Raw genomic sequence first — 27,586 nt, forward strand, 5'->3', positions numbered from 1 at the left:
GGAACCTTGTCTCGATAAACTAAAAAGAAAGGTGAACATCAGAACTTAAAATGGCTTAGTGTCTTAATGTTCTTAATAACTGCTGTTATGCAAGCAGCTATTTCAAAAGATCAGTAACTTGCCGATTGCAATACTACAAATTTATTATTTTAACCCTTAATGTAAAAGGTGCACCATGGATATTATACAGTATAATGGACATATTATAAGGAGTGAGTGTAAAGAAATGAACCCACAGGTAGTGACTGTAACAAAACTTCAGGTTCTGGCTCTATGATACATAGCTGCTTTCATTCTTAGGACTCTTTTGAAAAGTATGCAGCTTAACCATATGTATGTGTTTAATATTTTACAATAATTGGCCTTGTCCTGAGCTGTTGGATTCGGGGCCGTAGCACTGTCTGAGAGGTGTACATTTCTCACAGTGAACCGGTCTCTTTTTCAGCTGCTTCCTGGCTTCTTTTTACTCAGGGTTTCACTGCTTTTTGTTTTTTTTGTCTTTTTAAAATTTATTTATTTTTGTGCTATATTAAGTTACTGATGTTTGTTTATTTTCCTTTAACTGTAATTGTTTTTTAATTATATAATACTAAGAAATAATGGTTTGAATTTAAATGGCAGCTTCATTTACCTTATAAAAATTCAAGAGAGCTATTGCTTTCATTTCTTTTCCAAAGCTTTTTTGGATGGCAGATTCACTTTGGTTTGCAGCTTACCTATAAAGTTTAATGTCTTAAGCATTCCAAACTCACTAGTGGATGTCAAATTTGACTATTTCCTTCTTGTTATACAACTTCTTAGGAGAATAATTACTCATTTAAACATGGACCAAATGGACCAAAGGCATGCATTTTAAATTGATTGAGCCCTTACTAAGATTTTTAATTCTATTTCTCCCAGAAATGTTATTAGTGCATGCCTATGAGAAACAAAATAATTCTCTGAAACTTAATCCAATTTTAGTTTTATAGCCAGCTGGTACATTTAAATATGATTGAGTTATATCTTTAATCTTAATTTTTCAAGTAACTCAAAACCATGTGATTATACATTACAGCAAACTGAGAGCATAATGGTGAACTACACTGCGTAGGGAACACTTTAGAATGAGCAGGATTTCCGGTGTGCAAAGAATAGGGGTGGTAAACATACAGACACACACATATAGTCAGAATTGCAGGCCACAGATTAGGAAGTACCTGGGGATTGAGGGGAACTGGGAATGAAGCCCTGGTTTCCATCTCCAGCACTACATACACTGCATGTTATAGGTGGTGTCTTATTCCCAGTATGTAGGAGATAGAAGTAAGAAGGGCGAGGTCATTCTTTTCTACACAGAGAGTTTGAAGCTAGCATGAGATAATTAAAGCTGTGTCTTAAACTGTAATAATGAAAATAAATAAATAAAAGTAACTAGGATGTGAAAAACTAGGAAGAGTCTATCTACACTGTGGGTGGACAGAAGCAGATTATACTGATAAGAGGTTCAGTTAGTCACACAGGGACTGTAAGAACAGAACTGATCGTTTCTCTGTTGATAATTTTTGACCCGTATAATAGGAATCTTGTGTTCTAGGTGATGGCCCTAATTTTACTTAGTTTTTTTATTGATTCTGTGAGCATTTCTTAGTTTTGCATGAGCTACATAAATTCAGAAATTGTATAATAAGTACAATTCCACCTATTTCCCTTTCCCCTCTTCATTAAATCTGCTGCCACTGAAATATGGAGCAAATGTATTTGGTAAGTACTTACAGGTTTCCTTGAGTTGTTTAGGGTAGTTATTTAAACAACTAAGAGCTGTAACATCTTTGTGGCTGATTATCCAGGCTAACTTTTGCCAACCTTTCCGTTGAGTGAAGCGTGAGAGGAGAAAGATTGGCAGAGGAGAAACACTAATGAAGCTGTGTTGGCAACTGTGTCTCTGCCCAAATACAAGTGAGAATTGGCTTTGATTGAACTTGCCCATATACCAAATAGTACCAGACAAAAGACATGCCTGGCTTATAATTTTAAGATTCTTCTAAATTACCATATCAACACCTAGCTCAAATAAATTTTAGATTCAGCAAAAATACTTTTTAAAAGCTTAACTTCCTTCACAGTGCTTCTTTTGTGCAAGTCTAATCTGGAAAAATTGTTAGTACTGGTAAGGAAAATACACTTAGATTCCTAGTGATGGTCATGTTGATGAAGGATTTCTTCAGTTTGTCTTGCTATCTGATAATGGCTAATCTGTTTTGAAGGATGCTTTCTATTAACACAAATTCTAGTACCGGTCACCTATGATAAAGTAAATCTAGCTTGTTAGTCTAGATAGCACTTTTCTGCTGAGCACTGTTTCCTTCTTCCTTCTGTTGAAATGAGAGAGAATTAAAAATAGAGTATTCTTTGTCTTCTTCCAGGGTCATTTTTGAACCATTAATTCATATTGCCCTTGTTCTCTCAGCTTGCAAAATTGTTGGTGCTTTCTTCAGAAAGTCTTGGCAGAAGTGGAATAATACTGCAGCAGTATAGTCCTTTAACAAAGAATAGTAGTGTTTAAAAAAAACTAACTGGATGTTAGTTAATGCTGTTTGCAATCACCCACTATCGGTATTGTTTTTCCACCAGATTGACAAATTCCTATAAAAGATGCCTTACTTTTCTCTAATTTTCTGATTATTTCTAAATAAGTCACAAAGAAATTTTTAAAAAAATTTTTTTAAATCTCTCATACTGAAACTACTTTTTATAAAAAATAATTTCTGTTGTATTGGGGGTCTGGTGTATTGTATCAGGATACTAGAAATGCTCTCAGCACTTTTTTAACCCAATGGTCCTTTTCTTTCTCTAGGAATCCACTTCTTCCTTATCCTCAGTCTCATACTTGGCAATCTTCAGACTATATTTTTGAAATTATTGAAACGATGTACCCCTTCCTCTTGTCTGAGATTAGATAAGGAACTTGAACCACAGAGCTGGTTGTCATAGGCAACACTCCCTCATTATCCAGTATTATCCAGGCTTAGTATTGTAAAACTCCTTTGTTTAAACAGAAGTTCTGAGAAAATTTCCAGGAGTTTGAACACTTTTTTAAGAATATGAATTTTGTTCAACATATGCATATAAACTGAGACGTGTGTCATTAATGTCATGGGGTACTAAGTGATTAGTGACTTTTGGCTTCCATAAATAACAGAAGGTTTGTTTTCTGTGTTTGAAATACAGTATTATGCCTCTCCCCCATGGTTTTAGTCTTTCCATGTTTCTAACTTTCTTTACAGTTATAGTAAACTTTGGCCAACAGGTCCCACAGTTATCTTCCATTATGGAAAGCTCAATAATCTTTTAATATCCTGCTCTTTAGAAAGTATAATTCAAAGTTACATACTTGTTAGCCATTTCTTGGGTATTGAAATTACTGAAATGTAGGATCAAACATTTCATTATGGTTTAACAAAACAAATCAAATATCTTTCCTCATAACATTAAAATTTCCCTCCTAAATATTAGTTTTAGAGAGGATATGTTAAATGATGGTTTTAGTTGGGATAGTCTTTAAAAAGTTCCATTGTAAATGTTCCCGATGTCTCCCACCAGTGTGGTTCAAACCTGGTATGTTTTCCTGCCTTGATGCCAAAATAAATAGAAAGCAACTCTTTTGATGGTGAGAGAGGTCATTGCTTCAGACAACCCCTGCATATGGGGTGTCCTAATTAAAGCAGGGTAGGCTCCACTGAGTAATAAGTCTTACATTGTGGAGAAGACAGCCTGCATCTGTGAAAATCTTCTATAGACTCATTCAGAATATGGCAGCACAGTCTTTTTAAGCCAGTGCAACCTCAAACAAAACTATAAAGCTCAGTCCTCAAGATAATGGCTGTAGATTAAAAGGGGGAAGCACTCAGAATTGGAGACACCAAGCTGCAAGGAACAGCCTGGGATACATTATCCTTTGGGCTTCCTCCCCCTTTCCTGATTTTTTTCTACGGAGAAATCTAGTCTGATAATGAGGCAAAAGCATAGCTTTGAAGTACACAGATCACAGGCCATGCCAAGATAGTGGGGAGAACGATGAGGAAAGCGTGGGATAGTCGTAAAACTTTTATTCTGCGTGACTTTTTAACCCCCAAGTCCATGTAGCTGCTTTCTGGACTAACTACTTACTCTGATTTCTGTTTTTGATAATTATGCTTGTTCTCACAAATATTCATTAATTCTCATGAACAATTAGTTGTCTGGCTGGTTTACTTCATTTATAATAATTATGTTTTCTAGCCAGGCATGGTGGCACATACCTTTCATCCCAGCACTTGGGAGAAGACAAAGACAGGCAGAGGCCAAATTGGTCTACAATAATGAGTTCCATCAAGGCCAGGTAGGGCTACACAGTCTCTATCTCAAAAGAAAAAAAAACAATGATAATAGTTAAACAATAAAAGAAAAATGAATTCTAGATTTTTCTGCAAGTAAACTTACCTAGAAACTTAGGTGTGTTAAAACTAGAGTAGATGTCTTCTCTAACCAAAAGTCTCAGAAAATCAAAGATCACAGATCCTACTTATTTGAGGATTTCTGTAGTACTCACTCTACTTCAGCACTTGTTCTTGGGGAAGGTAAATCTTACATGCAGATCTCAGCTATATACTGACCGGCTTGTGACCTTGGACTAAGGTATGAAATTTTCTGTGCCTTTGTTTCCTCACCTGAAGATGAGGATAATTGTGTCGGTTTAAAATAATTGTATCTATGAATGTGGAATGAGTTACTTCATGTGCACAGAGCAGTGCTGGCATGTAATGAACTTATGAGTGTCAGCTGTTAATACTATCTTTGGATAGCTATGAGGCAGTGATACTTACCTGATATTCTAAATGAAAAGGCATAAGAGTTTTGGACTAAATTTAATGCTAAGGGCAAGAATAGCACAGTTTCCTGAAGTAGTGAGTCTTTTTAGCTTCTTAGTACATGCTTTCATCCTTAAAGTATGTTAGAGATCAACTGAGTCAATTTCTTACCCTTTAGTTGTTATACTTAAGAGTGTTTTGTTTTATGTTGTGTTGTATTGTTTTGTTTTGGGATCAGGGCTCACAGTATCACCTTGGCTGGCCTAGAACTCACTCTTTAGATAAGGAAGGCTGGTCTCAGACTCACCAAGATATGTCAAGATAACCTCTGCTGCCTCTTGAGTGCTGGGAGCAATGACATGTACCACTACTCCTAGCCTAATCATGTCTTAAGATATTTTTTAGGGGCTAGAGAGATTAAGAGCACTTGCAGAGAATCTGTGTTCGGTTGACAGCACTACATGAAAGCTCACCACATGCTAACAAGCTGTGCGTTCAGTCCCAGGGCTCCTGATGCCCTCTTCTGACCTCCTTGAGCACTTCATGCACATGTGTACATTTAAGCAAAATGCCTGTGCACATAAAACAAATAAATCTCAGGAAAGAGACTGTCATTTCAAAATAATTAAATCTAATGTTTTAGTTTTAAAAAAGAAAATTCATTTAAATATTTCCCACTACATTGTAAAGTTAAAATTTCTCTTAATCAGATTTAGAAACATTAAAGAAAAGGCAACGTTAACCACACAGAAACAGTAAATAGTGATTATAGATAAATGTTTTGCAAGTTTTTTTTCTTAATTTTCTACCACGAGTATCTTTTATCATCACCTGATTATCATATTTGTTTCAGAAATGTTAAAATAATTCTTTCAAAATTTGCATATTAGATACAAATTGAAACAACTTCATAGTCTTCCTGATCAATTCATTACTTTGTGATTAATTACATACAGTTTGTGTCTCTGTTGCTAGATAGTTTCCTAAAAGACGTTTAACGCACTAGTGAGTCATAAACTCAGATTGATGGAATTTGCATTTATGGAATTACCAGTTTAGTGAAAGAGACTAAACATAAATTTAAATGTTATATTAAAACTTAAACTGTGAGGCTGGAGAGATGGCTCAGAGGTTAAGAGATCTGACCACTCTTCCAAAGGTCCTGAGTCCAATTCACAGCAACCACACTGTGACTCACCACCAATTGTAATGAAACCTGACGCCCTCTTCTGCCTGCGGCTATGTATGGAGAAAGAACACTGTAAACATAACAAATAAATAAATCTTAAAAAATAAATTAAACTTTTGCCATCAGAAAGAATTCACTAAAATGGGTTGTGAGAAACTGGCCTTTCAGCACATAGTAAGTCTGGATTTGTGTAGGAGAATGTTTTGTTTCTACTCTAAAATGTGTTTTTCACCATTATTTTAACTATACATGTTGAATGTCTGCATTTTACCTGAGTGATAGTTAATATTAATTACTTTGTTCTGAAAGGGCAATGATGGCTGTAACATTTCTATCCATTTCCTTTTTTGAACAGTATACACAAACCATAACCATGAAAGGAAGAATTAGAAAGAACAGGTCCATGTTACCAGTAATTTTGGGGGAATGGTCTATAAGGCAATAGACAGTATTGACACAAGAGAGCATCTTAAGGAAAAGGCATTTTCTTTTAAAGTACCTATCATTTTTATTTTAAATAAACCCCACTGTTGGTCAAGGGTACATTCACAGTCTGTACTGCTTGTGAATGAAGTATTAATGTAAAAATGCATCCTCATCAGTCAGTAGGGCATTTAATGAATTTCAGTCCAAAGGAAGTGGTTCACAGCACAGCCCTAACATCCTACTCCCACTGAATCTTCTCTGATCTCAGAAAGAGAAAAGTGTGAGGCTCAAACTTGATTATCAACTTGACTAGGTAGAGAAACACTTAGAAAGTTTGTGAAGTGTTCCTACCTTGCTCCTTCTCCCTCTACATCTGTGTGTACCTGTAGGGGTCTTTCCAGATACTATTAAATGGAGAAGACCTAGCCTGTATGTGATTGAAAGGCAGGGGGTTTAGAAAGGAAGGGGGAATGAGGGAACAGAAAGCCTGCTAACTCGGGCATTCTTTTTCTCTGCTCTATGGCCACCTGTGTGAGCTGCTCTGCTCTGCCTTTCCCTGCATGATGGACTGAAACTTCTGAAACCCTGAGCCAAATAAACCCTTCCTGCCTCAAGACAGAAGTGTAACTCTTTTCATACAGTATTTCTTCACTGGATTCTTTTTTACCTTTATTGTGGACCATTCAGTCCACGCTCTGTATCTAACACTTTCCATCCATCAAACACAGTAAATTTCCCCTTTATTCCAGCCCTTTACTTTTTGTTGGAATATTCCTTTTCTTTAAACCAAATCACAGACATTAATACCAGTATAAATTCCTCTCCCTCTTTCACAAAATTCTGTAGTTTTGTGGTTTTGTCGTCTCAGAATCGTCATTTCTTAAAGATGGTCTCATTCTCGTTGTTCATGTCACCCCGCTGGCAGTACAAGTTCTTCTCTACAAATGATGACTAGGCTGGGTCAGGTGTTTGAGATAGCCTGTTACTTTATCTCTAAATGTTAATGATGTTAGTTTATGTTTTAGTATGTGGCAATTAGTAAACGTAGAAATGGGAATTTAGTGATGCAAATTCTGTAATGTACTATCCAAGTGATCCTACATTAAACCCTGCCACGTGGTCTCTGTAGCTCTTCGCTTGAAAACCTTCTGTATCCGTGTATTTTCAAAATAGTTTTAGGAAAGATGACACAAAGACGGGTCTCCAAAACTTGAAAAGAATAAATAAGGCTTGTTTTGTTTTGTTTAAAGAACTGCATTTGCAATGTAGACTGGCTTTCCCCCTTACATACCTTTTTTTTCCTCTTAAATAGGCAGTCTTGATCTTTTTTAATAAAATGTAAAGATCACATTCTGACTAGGAGTTTAGTTCAGTGGTTCATACATTACATTGCATGAGAGAAGTCATGTGTTTGATTCTCCTGCACTACTCCAAAAAAAAAGTTAATGTACAGAACACTTGTTCTTTATTGGGGAAATATGACTATTTAGTTTAAAATACTTATAAAGTTAAATTATATTACAGTCAATTCTGCCAGGTAGGGTATGCGTGTGTGTGTGTGTGTGTGTGTGTGTGTGTGTGTGTGTGTGTGTGTGTGTGTTCTGGAAAGTGGCATCTCAGACATAATGTCTCATGATCATTTCCCATTTTTGTTTCTGTCTTAATTGTTTTTAAGGATGAAAATGTGTTAGTGTACTTGTATTGATAGTGCTTGTGATTTATAAATTTGTGTATGAATTTGAAGTACTTATCATTTGGTGAACTGAAGATAGGATTGAATACTGTTAGACCAAAATGTTTTTCAACTCTTCTGACCATGTCCAAACTTAAGCAGTATAGGAAATGCATAAGAGAGGAGATAAGTCCACATAGTCTATTTTTACAGAGGAGAATCTAGAATATGTATTTTTATGCACATTAGAATGCCATGAAGTCAACTATTTGATGCTTCTGTTTACAATCAATGCCTGAGGTTTTGATATAGTTCTCGCTTTAAAGTTAAATGAAGATGAAAGTTAAAATTTATTTAACAAAATATATGGTGCAATCGGGGACACAACACAATTTCACCAAGCCTTTACCTGTTGACATTTGCATTCTCAGCACTGGTGTTCTTTGTAAAAACTTTTTTCAGTGCCCTGAGGAAAATAATGACTTGTTTTCAATCAGGTTTTCTTTTTATTTTTTCTTTATTTTTTTAATGAAAGCATCTTTTGGTAATGTTTAGAAATCTTTCTTGTGCTAATTGACATTCACAAAAGAGTGTTCTTAGACTCGGGAAACAAAATATAAATCGATATTCAAAGCTTATTCATCATTGTAGATTCGTGTAAGTCAAAAGTAAGCATGTTCTTACTACTTACGTTAGTAATCAAGCTTAATCTTAATGATCTGATTCTCTGTCAGCTGAAATTAGTAATATAGTGAGATCCCTAAAAATGAACTGAATGGCTCCATTCACCCTATATTTCTGAAATACTCCTAAAGAGATTTAGTGTGGTTTGTTGTTAAAAACAAAAAACAAAAACTTCGAACCTTTCTTAAAACCTGGCCTTTATATATGCATAGTCTTTTTTGTTTCCCAGCAGGGACACTGATGACATGCACCTTACACAGGTGCATTGGTATACATCCATTACATCTTTAATGTTCTGCTCTTAATAAATGAAATTCTTAATATTTTTTAAAGGAGTGGTGCATATTTCCTTCTTAGACAGGGCTCTAACAAATGATGGAAGGCATTCCAATTCCCAGAGACTAATTTTCAATAAGCATTGTGATACAAACTAAATATGCTTATTCTTTGTTAAAACAAGGCTGTGACCCAGTAAATTTCTTAAGCGTAGAAGGAATCTTTATATATATATATTTGAATAGAGTTGGGGGAGGGTCAAATTTTATTTCATGGTAAACCTTATAAATCTTAAATAATCTTGGTTATTTGCTGATTAAGTAAAATGACACTTTGAGTCATACAGAGCTTGCTTTAAAATACAGAATTACACTATTATTTACAATGAACTCAAAACAAGATTTAACTCATTTTGCCATTACAGGTTATCAAGTTATGCCCAACCAGCAACAAAACTACCAAGGAATGGTTGGAGTTCAGCCACCCCAAAGTCAGAGCCTCGTGGGAGGCCAGCCAAACAGCACTGGAACTCATATCCAAGGAGTGGTCATCCCCTACCCTTCAGTGCCATCATATCAGGTATGTTTTCTCTCACTTTCTTTAAAGATAGATAATTTCTGATCAGCTAAATCTATAGCTACGGTAAGGTCACGCCTATAATCCTGCACTTGAAACGCGGAGGCCAGAATATTGTTGGTTTAAAGCCAAGTCTGGGTTTAGAAAGCTCCATGACAGCCTGGCTAGCCAGAGGGTTCCTGCTTCAGAAAATAAAATAAAAAGCATGACTATAGTATATTATTTCTGTTCTTTTGTGTCTTTGCTTGTTTTTAATTTTTGGTTTTGGTTTGAATTTTTGAGAAAGAGTTTTGTTACTGTAGCCTAGGCCAGCTTTGAGTTCACTGTGCAGCCTCAGCTATATTCAAGCTTATGGTTCTCCACAGGCATATGCTATCACACTCAGTTACTCTCTTCCTTTAATGTTAGGGAAGTGCTTTTGTGAGACAGACAGCATTATCTTCTTAAGAGTTGTGATTTCAACTTCATTTACCTATATTGCTTTATTCATTTGCTTTATTAATATTTAGAATATTTGAACCACATTGATAATGGCCTATAAGTTTTACCTGGTACTGTGTTTCCAACTATACAGCTATATAAGCAAATGTCCTGCTAAATTATTCACTTCCCTAGAAAGCCTACTGTGGGAAGAAAAATAGGCAGGAAAATAGAAGTGATAAATGTTTGATATAATAAGATGGGTATGTCCACAACAAATCCATATTTGTATTTATGTGCAGTTTTCCAAACAAGACTACTGTTTACTTCAGTCCCAAAATGGTACGATTTATTGTGTATTTAAAATGCCATGGTAGGCTAGTTATGGTGACACACACCTTTAATCCGAGTACTCAGAAGGCAGAGGCAAGTGAACCTCTGTGAGTTCAAGGCCAACCTGGTCTATGTAGTGAGTTTCAGGACAGCCAGAGCTATATTGTCAGACCCTGACTCAAAAACAAAAACAAGAAAAGCCATGGAAGACTGGGCATGGTGGTACACATATGTAATCCCAACACTTGGGTGGTAAGGTTAAACAGGTGTGTGTGAGTGAATTCAAAGCTAGCCTGGTCTATATAGTGAGTTAGTCAGAGCTACATAGTGAGACTTCGTGTCAAATAAATAAAATTAAAATGTTGTAGATCTAGAACAGAAATATTTGTTTCCCAAATAAATAGACTTCTTTCCTGTTTTTGTTTTGTTGTTTTTGAACACGGGATTTGTCTTTGTAGCCCTGACTGTCCTGAACTGAATCTGCAGACCAGGCTGGCCCCAAACTCAGAGATCTGCCTGTCTCTTTCTGCCTCCTGAGTGCTGGGATTAAAGGCGTTTGCCACACCTGACCTAAATAGATATCTTTGTTATATGACATTTTTGGAAATTTGCTTTTCCTCCCTTCTTCAGGGAGTGTCCTAGTTTACTTTCTATTCCAGTGATAAACACTGTAACCTAAAGCAGCTCGCAGAGAAAAAGATTTTTTCATTTTACATCTTATAGGCCATTTATCGGAGAGAGCACTCCAGCAGTGTGGGAACTTAAAGCAGAAGTCATGAAGGAATACTTCTTTCTAGCATGCTCCTAGGCTTACCTGCATGCCTATCTGTCTTATGCAATCCAGACCCACCTGTCCACAGAGGTTGGGTTCTCATACATCAATAAGTTTATTCAAAAAAATGCCACCATACAGCCATGCCGTCTGATGGATGCAATTCTTCATTTTAAGTTCCTCTTCCCCATATGTCAAATTGACAATAGAAACTAAACCAGTATAGGAAGTAATTTGTAAGTGGGTTGAATCTACTAGCCTGCCGGTTTTCCATAGCTAAGCAATGGAATGTTAAGAAGAGTCCAAAGGTCATTGTTATTGAAATAAAAATTTAAACTTACTGTGAAAAGAAAATGTGCATAGAGGGGGCTGGAGAGATGACTCAGCAGTTAAGAGCACTGTTTGCTCTTCCAAAGGTCCTGAGTTTAATTCCCAGCAACCACATGGTGGCTCACAACCATCTGTAATGAGATCTAGTGCTCTCTTCTGGCCTACAGGCATACATGCAGACAGAATACTGAGAATACTGTATACATAATAAATAAATAAATCTTTAAAAATGTGCATAGATTATATCTAAACATAGGTAAGCAAATTGGTTATCTTGTTGAACAGACTAGTAACAGAGAAACCACAAGTGAAGCAGTGAGCATGTGAAAGGCCTACTGGGAAGTTAGGTGTTAGGATTCTGTGCGGGAGAGAGCGAGAGACAGACATGCCATGCAGACAGAGCTTACTTGGGAAGTTTGAGTGAGAGAAAAGGAATGGAAAGGGAAAAAAGTGAGGAAAGAGACCAGCCTCTGGGGATAGGAGCTGTGGAAAAGGAGGGAGAAAGGGAAAGAAGGAGATACAAAGAGAGGAAAAAGACAGGGAAGTAGGTGGAGTTTCTCCTTTTAAAGGGACGGGGGTGTCAGGTCCTCAAGGGCCAAGGCCAGGTGTACGTGGATGCTAATATTAGGAACCTTCAACTAGTGGTTGATGATGGTGGTGCATGGCTCCGAAGGCAGAGGTGGATGTCTGTGAGTTCAAGACTAGTCTGATCTATATAGTTCCAGTCTAGCCAGGGTTACACAGAGAGATCTTATTTAAAAATAACCTTCAAATATTTTTACAAGAAAAGTCCAGGCATAAATTAGTTATAAAGATATTCAAAGGATGGAGCAGGATGTAAGCGATTATGTAAGCATATTCCTTATAGTTCCAGAAAAGTTAAGTATTTGCAATGTGGAATTGTGCAGGAATTTTGATGAAGTAGTTTGGAGTATCTGGCTTTGCAGCTTATCAGTAATATATAGGGATTGAAAAACAAACAGCATTAAAGTAGTTTCACCTCTTTTTTTCTCCCTTTTGTCCTCTGTGCCTTTTATAAAACCATCCATTCTTGACTTAGTCACATAATCCTTCCATCCCTAGCCAGAACCACTGCCTTCTACAGTTAATCCAGAGCATCAAGCACTCTCTTCTGATTCTAAATATTCAGGGAAAAGAGATTTGCCCTTAGTTTTTAGAGACTCATAGTCTATTTCAAGAAATGTTATTTTGGGCTGGAGAGATGGCTCAGCGGTTAAGAGCATTGCCTGTTCTTCCAAAGGTCCTGAGTTCAATTCCCAGCAACCACATGGTGGCTCACAACCATCTGTAATGAGGTCTGGTGCCCTCTTCTGGCCTTCAGGCATACACACAGACAGAATATTGTATACATAATAAATAAATAAATATTTTTAAAAAAATGTTATTTTAAAAAAGGTATAGCTTTGTTAGTATAGATTTTTGTTGTTGTTATTTTATTTTTTGTTTTTCAAGACAAAGTTTCTATATGTAGCTGTCCTGAAAGTCACTCTGTAGACCAGGCTGGTTTTGAATTTAGAGATTTGTCTGCCTCTGCCTCCTAGGTGCCAGGATTAAAGGTTCGTGAGCTGCCACCACCCAGTCAGTATAATAATTTTTAAATGGAGCTAGATGTTGAAAATAGTTCTATGTTTTGTTTTTGGAGAGAAACATTGGTTTTGTAGTTCTGGAATTTAAAACATTAAGCTTATACTATATCATGTCTTTTTTTACAAGTTGTTTCTCATAATATATCAAGCAATCCTCACACTGGATAAATATGAAAGTAAATGATAGAAAAAGTGTTGTGGCCGTCTGTGAATGGAAGCTTTCTTTGTCATGTTTCTACCATTTTGAGTAGATGAGTACAACAGTGATAAACTATCATCTGAAAAACAGGCCACGCGAATGATTTGTCCTTAACAGTGTGTGTTCTTGCGAACGGAGACTGCGCTTTAGTTTCCCAGCTGCCCAGACCCGAGTAATTCCACAAAAACTATATTAATTCCCACACTGTTTGGCCTGCGCCTTAGGTGTATTCCTACCTAACTCTTCTAGCTTAAATTAACACATTTCTATTCATCTGTGTATTGTCACTAGGCTGTGACTTACTGGTAAGGTTCTGGCGTCTTTCTCCTTTGGCAGCTAGCTACATGGCATCTCTTTGACTCCGCCTACTCTTCTATATATATCTCTGTTCAGATTTCCCACCTGTCTTTACTCTGCTAAGCCATTAGCCAAAAGAACTTTTTTCATCAACCAATAAAAGCAACACATATACAGAAGGACATCCCACATCATGTCCTGAAGCCACACTTTTTGGATTTTACATCATATATCCTGATTCTACTCACCTCCCTGTCCCCTTGCCTCTGGCATCTGTCTTTTTGACCTCCCCCACCCACCCCCTCACAAAAAAAAAATTTAAAAGTATAGTGTCAAAACAAAGACAAAGGAAAAAAAGGAAATCTCTGCATGGAAGCCATAGTGTTCCCCATGAGTCATACAGTATACCCCTTAGTCCATACATCTTGTAAGTGTTCTTTGCAATGGTTCATTGATCTGGTTCGATACCTCTGGCTTCTGCTGTTCTACCAATACTATTATTTGTTATTCAAATAATATTTGAATTGTTAATATTCCTCCTTGGGACTCCTCCTAGATATGTATTGTATAGCCCAAATTCTAATTGGTCTTGATAAATAAAACCCAGACTCAGATATTAGGGGGTGAAAGCTGAAGGACCAGAGAAGCAGTGCGGCCAGCCACTAGAGAAACCTTTTACCTCTACCAGTGCTCAGACAGAAGGGGAGATCCTGTCCTCAGACTGCAACTTAAATCTTGTACCACACTGAGTTCCTGTCTCCTCACCTTATATTCCTCTCTCCTCCCAGCCATATCACTCCTGTCTCCACCTCCCTAGTGCTGGGATCAAAGGTGTATGGTTCCCAAGTGCTGTGATCACCTTTGTGTGAGCTCTCTTTCTCTTTTAGACAGATTCAATCTTAATATAGCCATGATGGCCTTGAATCAACAGAGATCCATCTGCCTCTGTCTCCTGAGTACTGGGACTAAAGGTGTGTGCCACTACTCCCTGGTCACTAGTAGCTTAGTGCTGCACTCTGATCTTCAGGCAAGCTTTATTTGTTAAAACATGAACAAAATATCCCTACATTCCCCCTTTTATAAAAGGAAAATTCTAAAATAAAAAGGCTATAACTAACATATGAAAAATTATATATAGGGGCTGGAGAGATGGCCCAGCGGTTAAGAGCACTGACTGCTCTTCCAGAGGACCCGGGTTCGATTCCCAGCACCCACATGGCAGCTCACAACTGTCTGAAAATGCAGTTCCATGAGATCTGACACCTTCACACCGACAAACATAATAAAGTTAAATAAATAAATAAATAAATAAATAAATAAATAAAAAAGAAAAATTATATATAATAAGTACAATAACTGTATGAAATATATACAGACAGATCAACATTGTGTAGTCCGTTTGCATTTGACAAATTCAGAAAAAATACTCCATTATCTGTCCTATTTTAGTGAGTTCAAAGTCTTGTACCTAATTTACTTTCTATCATAACTTCTCCTTTTTCTTCAGATGTCTCATTTGTCCGGTGTTCTTTGGATTCCTTGGCTGGGTACCTTTATTCTCCTGAAAAGACAGAAACAAAACCATACCCCAACCCTAATTTGGGGGAGATTCTCTTTTGGCAAGTTAATTTTGATGAAATGAAAAGCATTTGTTAGTGTTATAGGTTAGTTTAGATTAAACAGCCATGCTGTTTGATGAACTATCATCTCTTCTAACTAAGAGGTGTCTCTTGTTCAAATCATATCTTTATCCATCTTGATTGTATCCATAGCTTTTCTTCTCCTGTGAAAACAAAAGCAAAACCTTCTCCAACATAATACATGTCCTGGTTTTCCATTCTGAAGTCAATAAATCTTTAAAGTTTACTGGCTGATTTAATGCCTTAGTTTTTTTTAAGTATCCAATGTCTTCTGCAGCTATAGTTGCTTTCTCATTGGTATTTAGAAAATTCAAAGTTAATAAAGCATTATGCAGCCTGTTTCTGGGGTATTTATCATCCCTTTCTGTTTATTTAACATATCTTTTAGAGTTCGATTTGATTTTTTTTTATAACCTCCTCCCTGTAGAGTTGTGTGGTACATGTGTAATATACTTCATATTAAATAAGCAAAAATGTGTTTCATTTTCTTAAAGACATGTGCTGGAGTATTGTCTGTCTTTATTTATAGGTATACCCATGATGGCCATAACTTCTAGAAAATGTATGATTACTGAATTAGCCTTTTCCAAACTCAAAGCAGTTGCCCATTGAAAACCTGAATAGGAGCTGGGCATTCCTGGCACATGCCTTTTATCCCAGCACTCAGGAGGCAGAGTCAGGAGGATCTCTGTGAGTTCGAGGCCAGCCTGGTTGGTCTACAAGAGCTAGTTTCAGGACAGGCTCCAAAGCTACAGAGAAACCCTGTCTCGAAAAACAAAACAAACAAACAAAAAGAATGAAAGAAAGTCTGAATAGGTATCAATGGTATAGTGTACATATTTTAGTTTTTCAAATTCTACAAAATGGAACACCCATATGCCAGATTTCATTCCTTTGAGTACCCTTTGAGTTGTTACTTCCTGCAGGTAGTGTGTTTGATTGTTTAAAGAACAAGTAGGACATTTCCATATAATTTTAGTGGCTTGTTGCCAGGTGATGGAAGAGTCTTTTTTTTAAACCTTTGGTATTGACATGATTTTTTTATGAAATTCTGGATCCTTCAACACATTTCCCATCAATAATCTAATCTCCTTTGTTTAGCTTTTTTCCTGACCATTTTCCGTAATAACTTGCAATCATCACTCTAAACAAAGACAAACATCCATAATCTGGTTTGGGGGTTTCTTTGTTTTTTGTTTTTTGAGGGGATGGGGAGGAATGTGAGCATAGTTTTCTAGGCTATTTCCTGCTGATTGGAGGTACTGATAATCTTTGGGGGACCCTGAGAAAATTTAGGAGTATGATAAATCCTGACTGGAGTATTCTGTGAGGCTGAATCACCTCAACTAGTCACTTTGAAGTCGTTATGGATGTAGAACTTGGGGAACTGCAGCAGAGGCACTCCAAGAAGTTGGATCATCTGGGCAGTCTGTTCCTATTGGAGATTTTTAAGGGGAGGGGCGTCTTCCTTGATCAAACCTGATTTTTCTTAGCCCAGAATGAATCCACAGCCTCTCATTTCTTATGCAAATAAAAGCAGAACCTCTTTGCCAAAGTAACATACCTTTTGACTTAAATTTTGAAGTCGAGATATTTTTAAAATAAATAGGTTGGTTTAATCCAACACTTTTTATAATCAAATGTCTTTAGCAGCTGTTGCTCCTTCCTCAGCAGTCAAACAATTCAAAGATAACACATTAACATACAGTATGCAGACTCTGTACTTTCTATCTTTACTAGGCTTTTTTAATTATTCTATCTCTTTTTAAAGGACTTTCTCCATCCTTTTTCTTTTCTTTCCCAAGCCTACATATATTTTTAAACACACAGTTAACTGCTCAGGTGAGGTGCAGTGCCAGTTTTCCCACTCTTATGACTTTATGACCCCAGACCCAGCTCTCCCACCCACCACAGTTAACAAGGGTTTGGGGAGAAGAGAGGTCTTCTCTCCCTTGCCCACTTAACTATATGGCAAATGAGGGATGGAGCTTGAACTCCCATGCTCTATCACCAGGTCTGATCACCTGCACCTGTGTCAACAACCTCTACTATGCTGCCCAGACTAGGTGTAGAGCCCACTCTACCGAGTGCTCAAGCCAGTGAGGGGCCAGATCAGCTCTCCCACTCTCATGACCCTGAGACCAGCTTTTCCCACGTGCTGTAGGTTGGGAAGGGGAATCTTTCCATTGCCAACATCACTGCATGACAGATAGTGGGGCTAGCTCTGCCACTCTCAAGCCTTCAGGGTTGGCTCACTTGCACCCATACTGCCAGGGCCAACTCTACTGTGTTGCCCAGGTGAGGTACAGGACCCACTCTCCCAAATGCTGCAGTTGGTGACAGGTAGGAGGACCAGTTCTCCCTAGAGCTGCAGCCAGTGAGGGGCATGGCCAACTCTGCAGCTCTGTCCTCACTGCTTTCTGTGGCAAACCTCATCACTGACTTGGACTATGTCAGGGTCATGGACCCACACATAGCCTCCCACAGCAACCCATGCCAGGGCAACACCATGTTCCTGGGTGGCAATGCAGACTACTCAGATCTATATGGCCCTGCAGATGCTCAGTCCTTGGGCATTAAAATGGCCCTAGGTGGCAGCCCAGACCCCTGACACCCACGTGGCTCTTGGTGGCAATACCAGCCATGAATATCCACACAGACCCCAGCTGCTGGTGGACCATGGATCCAGACATGGTCCTTTGCAGCAGCCTGGACCTGGATGGCACTATGGCTCCAGTTAGCAGTGCAGGTCACTCAAACTGGCATGGACCTAGAGGCAGTGGATACCACATAATCTTAAGCAGAATCCAACTATGTAGGTCTGGCTATATAGGTCACACTATGTAGAATTCACTATGAAGACCAGGTTGGCCTTGAACTCACACAGAGATCTACCTGCCTCTGCCTCCCAAGTGCTGAAATTAAAGGCATTCGCCACCATTTCTGGCAGGTGTTTTCCTTGTTAAAAAATACATTTGAGTGCTAGAGAAATGGCTCAGTTCTTAATACTGCTTCTTGTGTAATTATCAGGACCTGAGGTCCATCTTTAGCATCCACAAAACAAGGGGCAGCAGTACACACCTGTGATTTCAGTGTTGGGTAGATGGAAACATGAGGGCTCTGGCCCAGCCAGCCTACTGGAATTGGTGAGCTTCAAGTGCAGTGAGAAATTTTGTCTAAAAATACAAGGAGAGTGACTGAGGTACACACAGTGTCACCCTGTGTCTTCGGTGTACAATATATGTACACACAAAGTCAACTAGATAAAGCTTTTCTTTTTAACTTTAACCTATTCAACTGGAAATAATCTCAAAGCATTATATACCTCTTTAGTAAACAGAATGACATTTCAGTTATATTTTACAAAGATGGATAAATCAGACAAAATTATTTGTTTGATTAATTTGGAATAATTGCACCAAAGGGAAAGTTTTATATTTTGAGATGACTGGTTACAGGTTGTATTTTAGAGATAAGTCTTAAACTTAATTTTAAGTCTTTTTTTAAAAAGGCTAGGTTTTACTGTGTGATACTGACTAGCCTAGAATGATAGTAAACTTTAGAGAAATTATGTAATTACAGTCAATTTACTAAAACAGAGATGTTGCCCATAATGGTTGCACAACACCTGTAATGTTCTACTTTAGAGGCAGAAGCATGAGGATTACAGCAAATTTTAGGCCAGCCTGGTTTGCAATGCAATTTTAAGATCAGTTACAGCCGGGCGATGGTGGCGCACGCCTTTAATCCCAGCACTCGGGAGGCAGAGCCAGGCGATCTCTGTGGGTTCGAGACCAGCCTGGTCTACAAGAGCTAGTTCCAGGACAGGCTCCAAAACCACAGAGAAACCCTGTCTCGAAAAACCAAAAAAAAAAAAAAAAAAAACAATGATCAGTTACAATTGCAAGGCCCTTCCTCAAATAAAACCCAACAGCAACAGGGGAAAAAAAAAAAAAACTCAAAAGGAACAAAAGTTGCCCAAGAATTTATGAAAGTAGTTGCATAGGTTGTTCGGGTGTTTTAATGAGATCTACACAAAGCATCTGGAACCTGGCAGTAAGTCCTCAGTAGTGTTGACCTTCACTGTCACCATCACTTTGACAGTATCACCATCATAAGTTTATATGTTGGGTTTATTTAATAAAATCACTACAACCCACTATAATTTTATGGTACATTTATATCTCAGGATACCTTATTATATGTGTGGTTTATGATTTAGAAGCTGGAGAACTGAAGTAGAGTGTTAAGATCTAACATGACCATCCAGTTGCTTTTAGTGATTTGAAAATCCACTTCCCAGATGCTTGCTGTACTCACTCCTTTAGATGTTCTGTCTCTGCTCAAAGCAGATTCCAGAGTCGCTTCCAGCTTTTCTGACGTGGAACTGAGGGCCCTTAGTGTTTCTTAAGTAGTCAAGTGAGGAGATGGGGCCTCTTTTGGACCACCGAAGCTCCATAGCTCTCACTATGACCTAGTGTGCTTCACTGATATGCTCCCTGAATCCTTGTCAACTTTGCCTGAGGTAAATTGGATGTCTCTTCCTTGTCACATGATCATCTTTTTGCTCAGGGCTTCTTTTTCTAAATAACTTTTAAAAGAATAAATCATGTTTTTCAAAAATTGAATACACTTAGCCTATTATGATTTCCATTAGTCCAAAACAGCTGGTCCAAAGACACATCAACTGTTAGGGTAGTATTGTGGTGAGCTTTTCCTTTCTACCAGTGCTTTACAAGTTCATAGGAACTGGACATGAACATCTGCAAGGTTTAGAAAAACATTTTTGTATTTAATTGTCTTCCAATTTTAGGTTTCACTGCCTCAAGGTTCCCAAGGAATTGCCCATCAGACTTACCAACAGCCTGTTGTGTTCCCTAACCAGTCTAATCAAGGATCTCTGCCCACAACAGGAATGCCAGTCTACTACAGTGTCATTCCACCTGGCCAACAAAGTAATTTAAGGTGAGTGTGACTACAAAACCTCCCGTGCACAGGAGTGTGGTGTGCTACACCAGAGGCCTACAGTTGACTAAATTACTAAAATAATTTTCTATTATAAGGCAAAAAATGTATGATGCTATTTATCTAGTAATTTTTTAGATTTATTTATTTTTATTTTATGTATGTGTGTATGTTTTTCTGCATGTACGTAAGTGCAACACATGTATGCAATGCCCAGGAGGAAAAGAGGGCATTGGATCCCCCAGAACTGAAGTTACTGGTGGTTGTGACCCGTCATGTGGGTACTGGGTACTGAACTTAGATCCTCTGTAAGAAAAGCTGTGCTCTTAACTACTGAATCATTCTCAAGCCCCTTTTCTAATAATTTCTAAACATTTATATAAACTAATTTTCCAGCCCTTTGAAAATAGAAATTAATGTGGATTTAAAATCTCTGAAAATGGAGCCTGGAAAGATGGCATTACAGTAAAGAGTTCTTGGTGGCTTACAACACCATCTTTGGGGGACCTAAATGCCTCTGGCCCACACAGGCTCCTGCATTCATGTACATTTATTTACCTATATGCCAACACCCACACCTGATTAAAAATGAGAGTAGGGACTAGAGAAACATCTCAGCAGTTAAGAACTGTTGCTCTTCTAGAGAGCCTGAGTTTGGTTCTTAGCACCACCCACTTCTTGCAGCTAACAGTTGCTTACAACTCTGGCTGACTTACATATAAATAAATCTCTTAAAAAGTAATTGTGTGGAGCTGGAGAGATGGTTCAGCAGTTAAGAGCACTGACTCTTGTTCTAGAGCTCCTGAGTTCAGTTCCTAGCAACCACATGGTGGCTCAACCATCTTTCATGAGATCTGGTGCCCTCTTCAGGGGCAGGTACACATGCAGGCAGAGTATTGTATTCAAAATATATATATCTTTTTTTTTTTTAAGTAATTGTGTGGAACTAAAGAGATGGCTCACAGGTTAATAGTATTGACTGCTCTTCCAGAGTTCCTGAGTTCAATTCCCAGCAACCACATGGTGGCTCACAACCATCTGTAATTAGATCTGGTGCTCTCTTCTGTCATGCAGACAGAACACTATATACATGATAAATGAATAATATCCTTTTATAAAAAGTAATTGTTTAAAGGTCTCACTATGTAGTCGTACTTGGCCAAGAACTTACTGTCTAGATTTGCCTCAAAATCAGCGATTTACCCACCTTGGCCTCTCAAGTGCTAGGATTAAAGGCCTGACCTGGCATGTTATTTCCTTATGTACTTCCTGTTACCAGGTACTGAGGTGCCCTCACTAGGCTTCTCCCACATTTTGGGACATTCCTGAACCTTTCATGACTAATGCTAATTTTTTGCTTGTTCCCTCCCTTTGACAATACCTGGTGGGGTTCAGCTTTAGGCCTGAGGTACCAGCAAACTGACTGAGGCTGAGTGAGACTCAGGCAAATGGATTAGAGGCTCTAGTCTCAAATCGCTGGGTCAGACATGGTCTGAGAGTTTGAAGAATGACATATAGCACTGACGAAGGAGGCTAAGAAGCAGGCTCTGAAACCTCATCATTTATTACCATAGCTAGTTTTAATTGTCAGCTAGGTTGTTACCTCGGAATCTCTTTGGAAGAGAGTCTTAATGAGGGAATGCCTAGCTCAGACTGGCCTTGGGCATGCCTATGGGTAAGGGTATTGTTGTCTAGCTCACCTCAATTGATGTGGGAAGATTTACCTAAAAGGGGCCCACACTATTCCTGGGTCCTGAATTGTTTTTTTGTTTTTTTGGGGTTTTTTTTTTATTCTTGTTTTTTTTTTTTTGGTTTTTTTCAAGACAGACTTTCTGTATGTAGCCCTGGCTGTCCTGGAACTCACTCTATAGACCAGGCTGGCCTCAAACTCAGAGATTTGCCTCCTTCTGCCTCCTGAGTGCTAGGAGTAAAGATATGTGCCACCTCTGCTCAGCTTACTACATTTTTCAAGAAACAACATTTCTTTTCTGAGTCTCATTATTGTCAAATTGTCCATTCTTTTTTTTTTTAGATTATAACTTAATTGCATTTCTCCCTTCCCTTTCTGCCCTCCAAATCTTCCCAAATGCCCCTCCCCACTATCCATCGTAATCACATTCTCTTTTGTGTACTTCATGAACTCCAGTTACATCACTTTTTATTTTATAAATTAGTGATTTCTTCTTTGTTGTTGTTTTGGGGGTTTTGGTTTTTTTTCTTTTCCAGACAGGATTTCACTGTGCAACCCCAGCTGTCCTGGACCTTGGTCTGTAAACCAGGCTATCCTTGAACTCACAGATATCTGCCTGTTTCTGCTTCCCAAGTGCTGGGATTAAGAGAAAATATTGAACCACCACTATGTAGCGTGACTTTTTTTTTTTAAATCACTACTTGATCACTACAATAGAAATGTTAGAATCATCGTAAAATTTACAGTATATTGGTCAATGCTGTGAATGTAAAGTGGTTTTTACTGAGTGATCACAGAACAAAGAGTTAAATGAGGTTTGACTCCTGACTGCCAGTTTGAAAAATACATCTATTTAAATACATTTGAAGGAATTTTATTTCAGACTTTTTAATTATCTTCATTTCATTGTACTGTTTTCTGTGTTTGGTGTTTTACCCTGTAGCTCTGCAGTTGGTTACTTACAGCATCCAGGGTCAGAACAAGTACAGTTTCCTCGAACCACATCACCATGCAGTTCTCAGCAGCTCCAAGGCCATCAGTGTGCAGGTATGCCTAACAGCTGATATAGATTCGGGATTCATTCATTTGAATGAATGAATTTGAGGGTAGTTGACTGGTTCTCAGCTGGCAGACTGCTGACATGCACTCAGATGTCTCAAGTACTGTGCTGAGTCAGGATAGCATGTGCAGGTCATGTCTTCCTTTTCTAATACCCGGATCATTGTTCTGCCTTTATTCTCCCCGCTCTATGAGGTTGGTAATCTTGGGTATACTTTTCCTAGTCCTTTCTAGGTTATTTTCTAGAGCCTTCTGTATAATCAGATCAACGTAAGGCCTCGGCTATTATTTTTTGATAACATCTGGTAAATCTTGATCCTACTGAAACAAAATCATGTAGCCAGTTTCTACTGAACATCTCTACCCAGAAGTTCAAAGTCATGTCAGGCTCATTATTTCCTCTATCTACTGACTAATGCCGAGGTCTCAGAACCATGACTCTCTGTGACTCCCTGTCACACTCACAGAGTCACTTATCCTCAGTGGCGTCTTCCCTGCTGTGCTCATTTTTAATGCCTTTGCATTTCCCAACACACACACAGTTACCAATCTATTGTCCTGTAACAGAAATTACTTCATGTCATTCTCTGAATAAAAAACTCAGATATGGGCTGGAGCTATATAGCTCATCGATCAGTTAAGAACACTGGTGCTCTTCAAAGGACCCTTGTTCAGTTCCTAGCACCCATATGATGGCTAACATCTGGATTTAACTCCAGTTCTAAGGGATCTATTCCCCTCTTCTGAAGTCCTCAGATACTGCATACATATAGTGCACTCACATACATCCACACAGACAAAGCACCATACATATAACATAAAAACAAATCTTAAAAAATCAAACTCAAATATACTGCCCCTTTTCCCTTCCTCACTAGCAAGTCTCCCAGTTACACATGCATGCTCAGATGCACAGAACCTAATTTCTTACTACAACTGTATGCTTTTTTCTTTTTTTACTCCCTTTTGAGACTGTGTCTTTCTTTAAAACCAAACTAGCCTACAGCTCATTCTGCCTCAGACTTGCCTCAAATTCAAGGCTAATTTCCTTTCTCAGCCTCTTGGGGGCTGCAAATTACAATTTTTCACACCAGAAGTACTTATTTTACTGTTTTTCCATCTAGGAAAGACTATCCCCCAGATCCTCTCTTTGTCAAATGTTTCTCCAAGTCTTTGAAAAGCTCTAATGCCTCTCTCTGCTTGTATACAAATCTTTAGCATTACACTGCATTTTCCCGTGATAGTTTGTTGACAGATAAACAGTAAATGACTAACTGTGGCTGTATCCAGCCTGGGCCACTTTCAGTTCACACTTAGGAGACCTTGAGACATCCTGCCCAGTCAAGCTGGTTTTATATGTAGGGAACTGGAATCACCATTGGGATTACTATAGTACCAACTAAGGTCCTTAATCAGGGCATAGATTTATATCGCATAGCTTAATGTTCTTGATATCTGGTAAAGCACATACTTGTTACTAAAATGGGACCTAGGATATAACTCAGTGGGTAAAGGCACTAGCCACCTAAGCCTGACAATCCAGGCTTGATCCGTGGAACATACATTTAATAAAATAAAAGGTGTGGTAGTGCACACTTTTAATCAGAGGTAACCAAATCAATGACTTCAAGGCCAGGCAGGTCACATTTTATAAGACCCTGTCTCAACCACCACCACCCGCCATGCACCCACAAAAAAAACAAAACAAGCAAACAAAAAGGCTGGATGTGGTGGCACACGTGTGATCCCAGTACTTCTATGCTAAATTAAAGGCAGAGTCACTGGGAAGCTCAAGGGCCATGAAGCTTGGAGTACGCAGCACAGCTGAAGACCTTGCCTCAACAAGGTAGAAGTTGTCCTATCTCCTTACATGTGCCATGACTCAGTGCATGTACCCTTGTACACACAAAAAATAAGTATATTTTTAAATGCAGTAGCTGTAGTATCTATGCAAGAGAAATAAGAAGGTACCCCTGTTTATTTATCTTCTGAATAGTTAGTAAAGTGTTTATTAGGAATGTCTGTCTAACTCTATGATAAGCATGTGAAAATCAGAGAGCAACCAACTTTCAGGAGTTGTTTGCCTCCCCCATGTAGGTCCTAGAGATCAAATTCAGGTTATCTAGCTTGGCGACAGGCACCTTTACTCACTGAGCAATATGGCCAGCCCTCAGCAAGGTATTTTTACATATATACAACTTTTGCAACTCTATAAAGTCAACCTTATTAGTCTTGGCTAACCTCCTTTTTCAAGTGAGAAAGCAAACTAAAAGAGGTGAAATTATTTTCTGGGGCAGATTTTTTCAGAGTCCTAAAATTGGGCTCTCTGACCCCTGGGTGATATTTTCTCTGCTAGTTCACCCTGTACAAGTGTAACCTTTCCTCTTATTTTTGGTTTTATTTTCCTGTTGGTTTAGTTTAGTTTGGTTTTTTTGAGATAGGGTTTATCACTGTAAATAGCCCTGGCTGTCTTAGAACTCTATGTAGACCATGCTGTTCTCAAACTCACAAAAATCTGTGTGCCTCTTTTAGGATTAAAAGTATGCACCACCATCACTGGCCTGGCCCTTATTTTTGGCAAAATACTCATAAAATTTGTTTTTATTTGGAAAACATCTACTTTAAAAATTAGGAGCATTTATAAAGTATATATTTTATGCTCTTTTCTAATAGGTTCTTTCAGATGTTTAGGTCTAAAGAATTCCTGCCTTTTTTATTTTGGTTTTTTTATTGTTTTGAAGTGTTTTTTTGTTTGTTTGTTTTGTTTTTTTGGTTTTTTTTTTTAACATACCACTTATGTGTAGCAGGCTACATGAGAGCTTGAATCTGGCTTATATACATAGTTCTAGAATCTGATTCAGAAATTTGAAGTTAATGTTGTTTTCCTAGTGTTAAACACGCTGATTTCAGTGTGCTAATTCTCCTGATTTCCAGCTGTGCCACAGCAGCCCCCTGGTGGAGGAATGGTGATGATGCAGCTCAACCTACCAAACAATCCACAGTCCCGGGCGCACTCACCCCCACAGTGGAAACAAAACAAATACTACTGTGACCATCAGAGAGGGCAGAAGTGTTTGGAATTTAGCAACATAGATAATGTTGTTCAGGTAAGATATTTGTTCATTATCTATTTGTTGTTTGTTTTTGAGTCAGTCTCATTGTATAGTCCTGTGACCTGGAAATCACATTGCTCTATTTGCCTCTGCTTCTGAGATTAAAGCTCTAAGTGACTTGGTTTGTTATTTAGAAACAACCCTTTCATCACATTTGAAATCCTCCTAAGATTAATAGGGACATTTGAACAGTCCTTACTCCAGACATTTATATCAGTATCCAAATACTATTTTCCAAGTTTTAAAATAAGGTCTTCTGTAGCCTAGCCTGGCCTCAAACTCGTGATCGCTATACCTCACTTTTATTTGCCAACTTATTTATGTTCAAAATAAATTTGACCTAAAATATATCAAAAGAGAACTGGGCATACTTGTTCATGTCTTTAAATTTGCAGCATTCAGAAAGCTGAAGCAGAATTTCAAGTTTGGCAAAGAAGAAGATTGAAACGCCAGGTGTCTTTGTTACTTTTATATTGCTATGAAAAGGCACAATGACCAAGGCAACTTATAAAATAAATCATTTATTGGGACTACTGTCCCAAAGGGTTAGAGTCCGTGAAGATCACATCAGGGAGCATGATGACAGGCAGGCATGGTGGTAGAGCATTGTCTTAGTGCTTTCATTCACAATCACAAGGCAGAGAGGATGGATAAACTGGGAATGGTGTGAGCCTTTGAAACTTCAAAGCCCACCTCCAGTGACACGCCTCCTCCAGGAAGGCCACACCTATCTCCTAATCCTTCCTAAACAGTTATATGGATTAGGGATCAAACTTTAAAAAGTGAGCCTATGGGAACATTCTTATTTAAACCATCACACTAGGCATGGTATTACTCACCTATAATCCCAGCACCTGGAAGCTGGAACAGGAAAACAAGGAGTACAAAGTTGTCTTAGCTATATAGTGAGCTTGGCCTTCAGATCCTGTCAACAAAGAACAAGTAAAAATTGTCAGCATGCTAAAACCATTAAATAAAAATGTTAATGGGACCTTTAAAGTAGACAGATTAGGCAAATAACTTTGACCCTAGTGAACAGTTGTACTCATCAGTTGTCACAATCACTAAAGGTGACTCAAATATTTATCTTTTAATGTGATATGTGAGGAAGTACAAGTCACCTAAAATGTGCTTTTGTCAAAAGAAAAGAGAGAGAGAGAGAAGAAAAAGGAAAATAAAAATTGAACCTAGTCTCTGAAAGCAGAGGCAGGCAGATATCTGAGTTCAAGGTCAATCTAGTCTTTCTGGAGAGTTTCAGGCCAGCTCGGGTAGGTACATAGTGAGACCTCTCAAAAAACAAACAAAAACAAATCTAAATACCTTTTGAACCTAAATTTAACCAATACTTTAGGCCCAGAGGATGGTGTATAGCTGTCTAAAAAGCTACTTATGTGGTTTAAATGGGATATTTAGTAGAGAAATTTACCTTTTTACAAAAAGTCTTTATCTTTTAATTACTTGTTTAATTTATGTGTATTTATATCTACACGCCTGGTGCACTTGGAAGCC

General features: G+C 38.1%; 1 protein-coding gene across 8 annotated transcripts in view; it reads left to right on the top strand.

Moving 5' to 3' along the window:
* The window catches only part of R3hdm1 (R3H domain containing 1), a 134,352-nt gene that overhangs the window by 91,540 nt on the left and 15,226 nt on the right, over positions 1 to 27,586 (top strand). For all 8 annotated transcript variants that reach the window (XM_041648181.1, XM_041648178.1, XM_041648183.1 and 5 more), the window contains 4 exons: positions 9,501 to 9,655; positions 20,064 to 20,215; positions 22,849 to 22,952; positions 25,899 to 26,071. In XM_041648181.1, the coding sequence (XP_041504115.1) occupies positions 9,501 to 9,655; positions 20,064 to 20,215; positions 22,849 to 22,952; positions 25,899 to 26,071 (584 nt within the window). The remainder of the gene's footprint in view (positions 1 to 9,500; positions 9,656 to 20,063; positions 20,216 to 22,848; positions 22,953 to 25,898; positions 26,072 to 27,586) is intronic.

The sequence above is a fragment of the Microtus oregoni genome, unplaced genomic scaffold (genome assembly GCF_018167655.1).
Source record: "Microtus oregoni isolate MIOR12 unplaced genomic scaffold, Mior012 000003F_ref0000135, whole genome shotgun sequence".
Lineage (NCBI taxonomy): Eukaryota > Metazoa > Chordata > Mammalia > Rodentia > Cricetidae > Microtus > Microtus oregoni.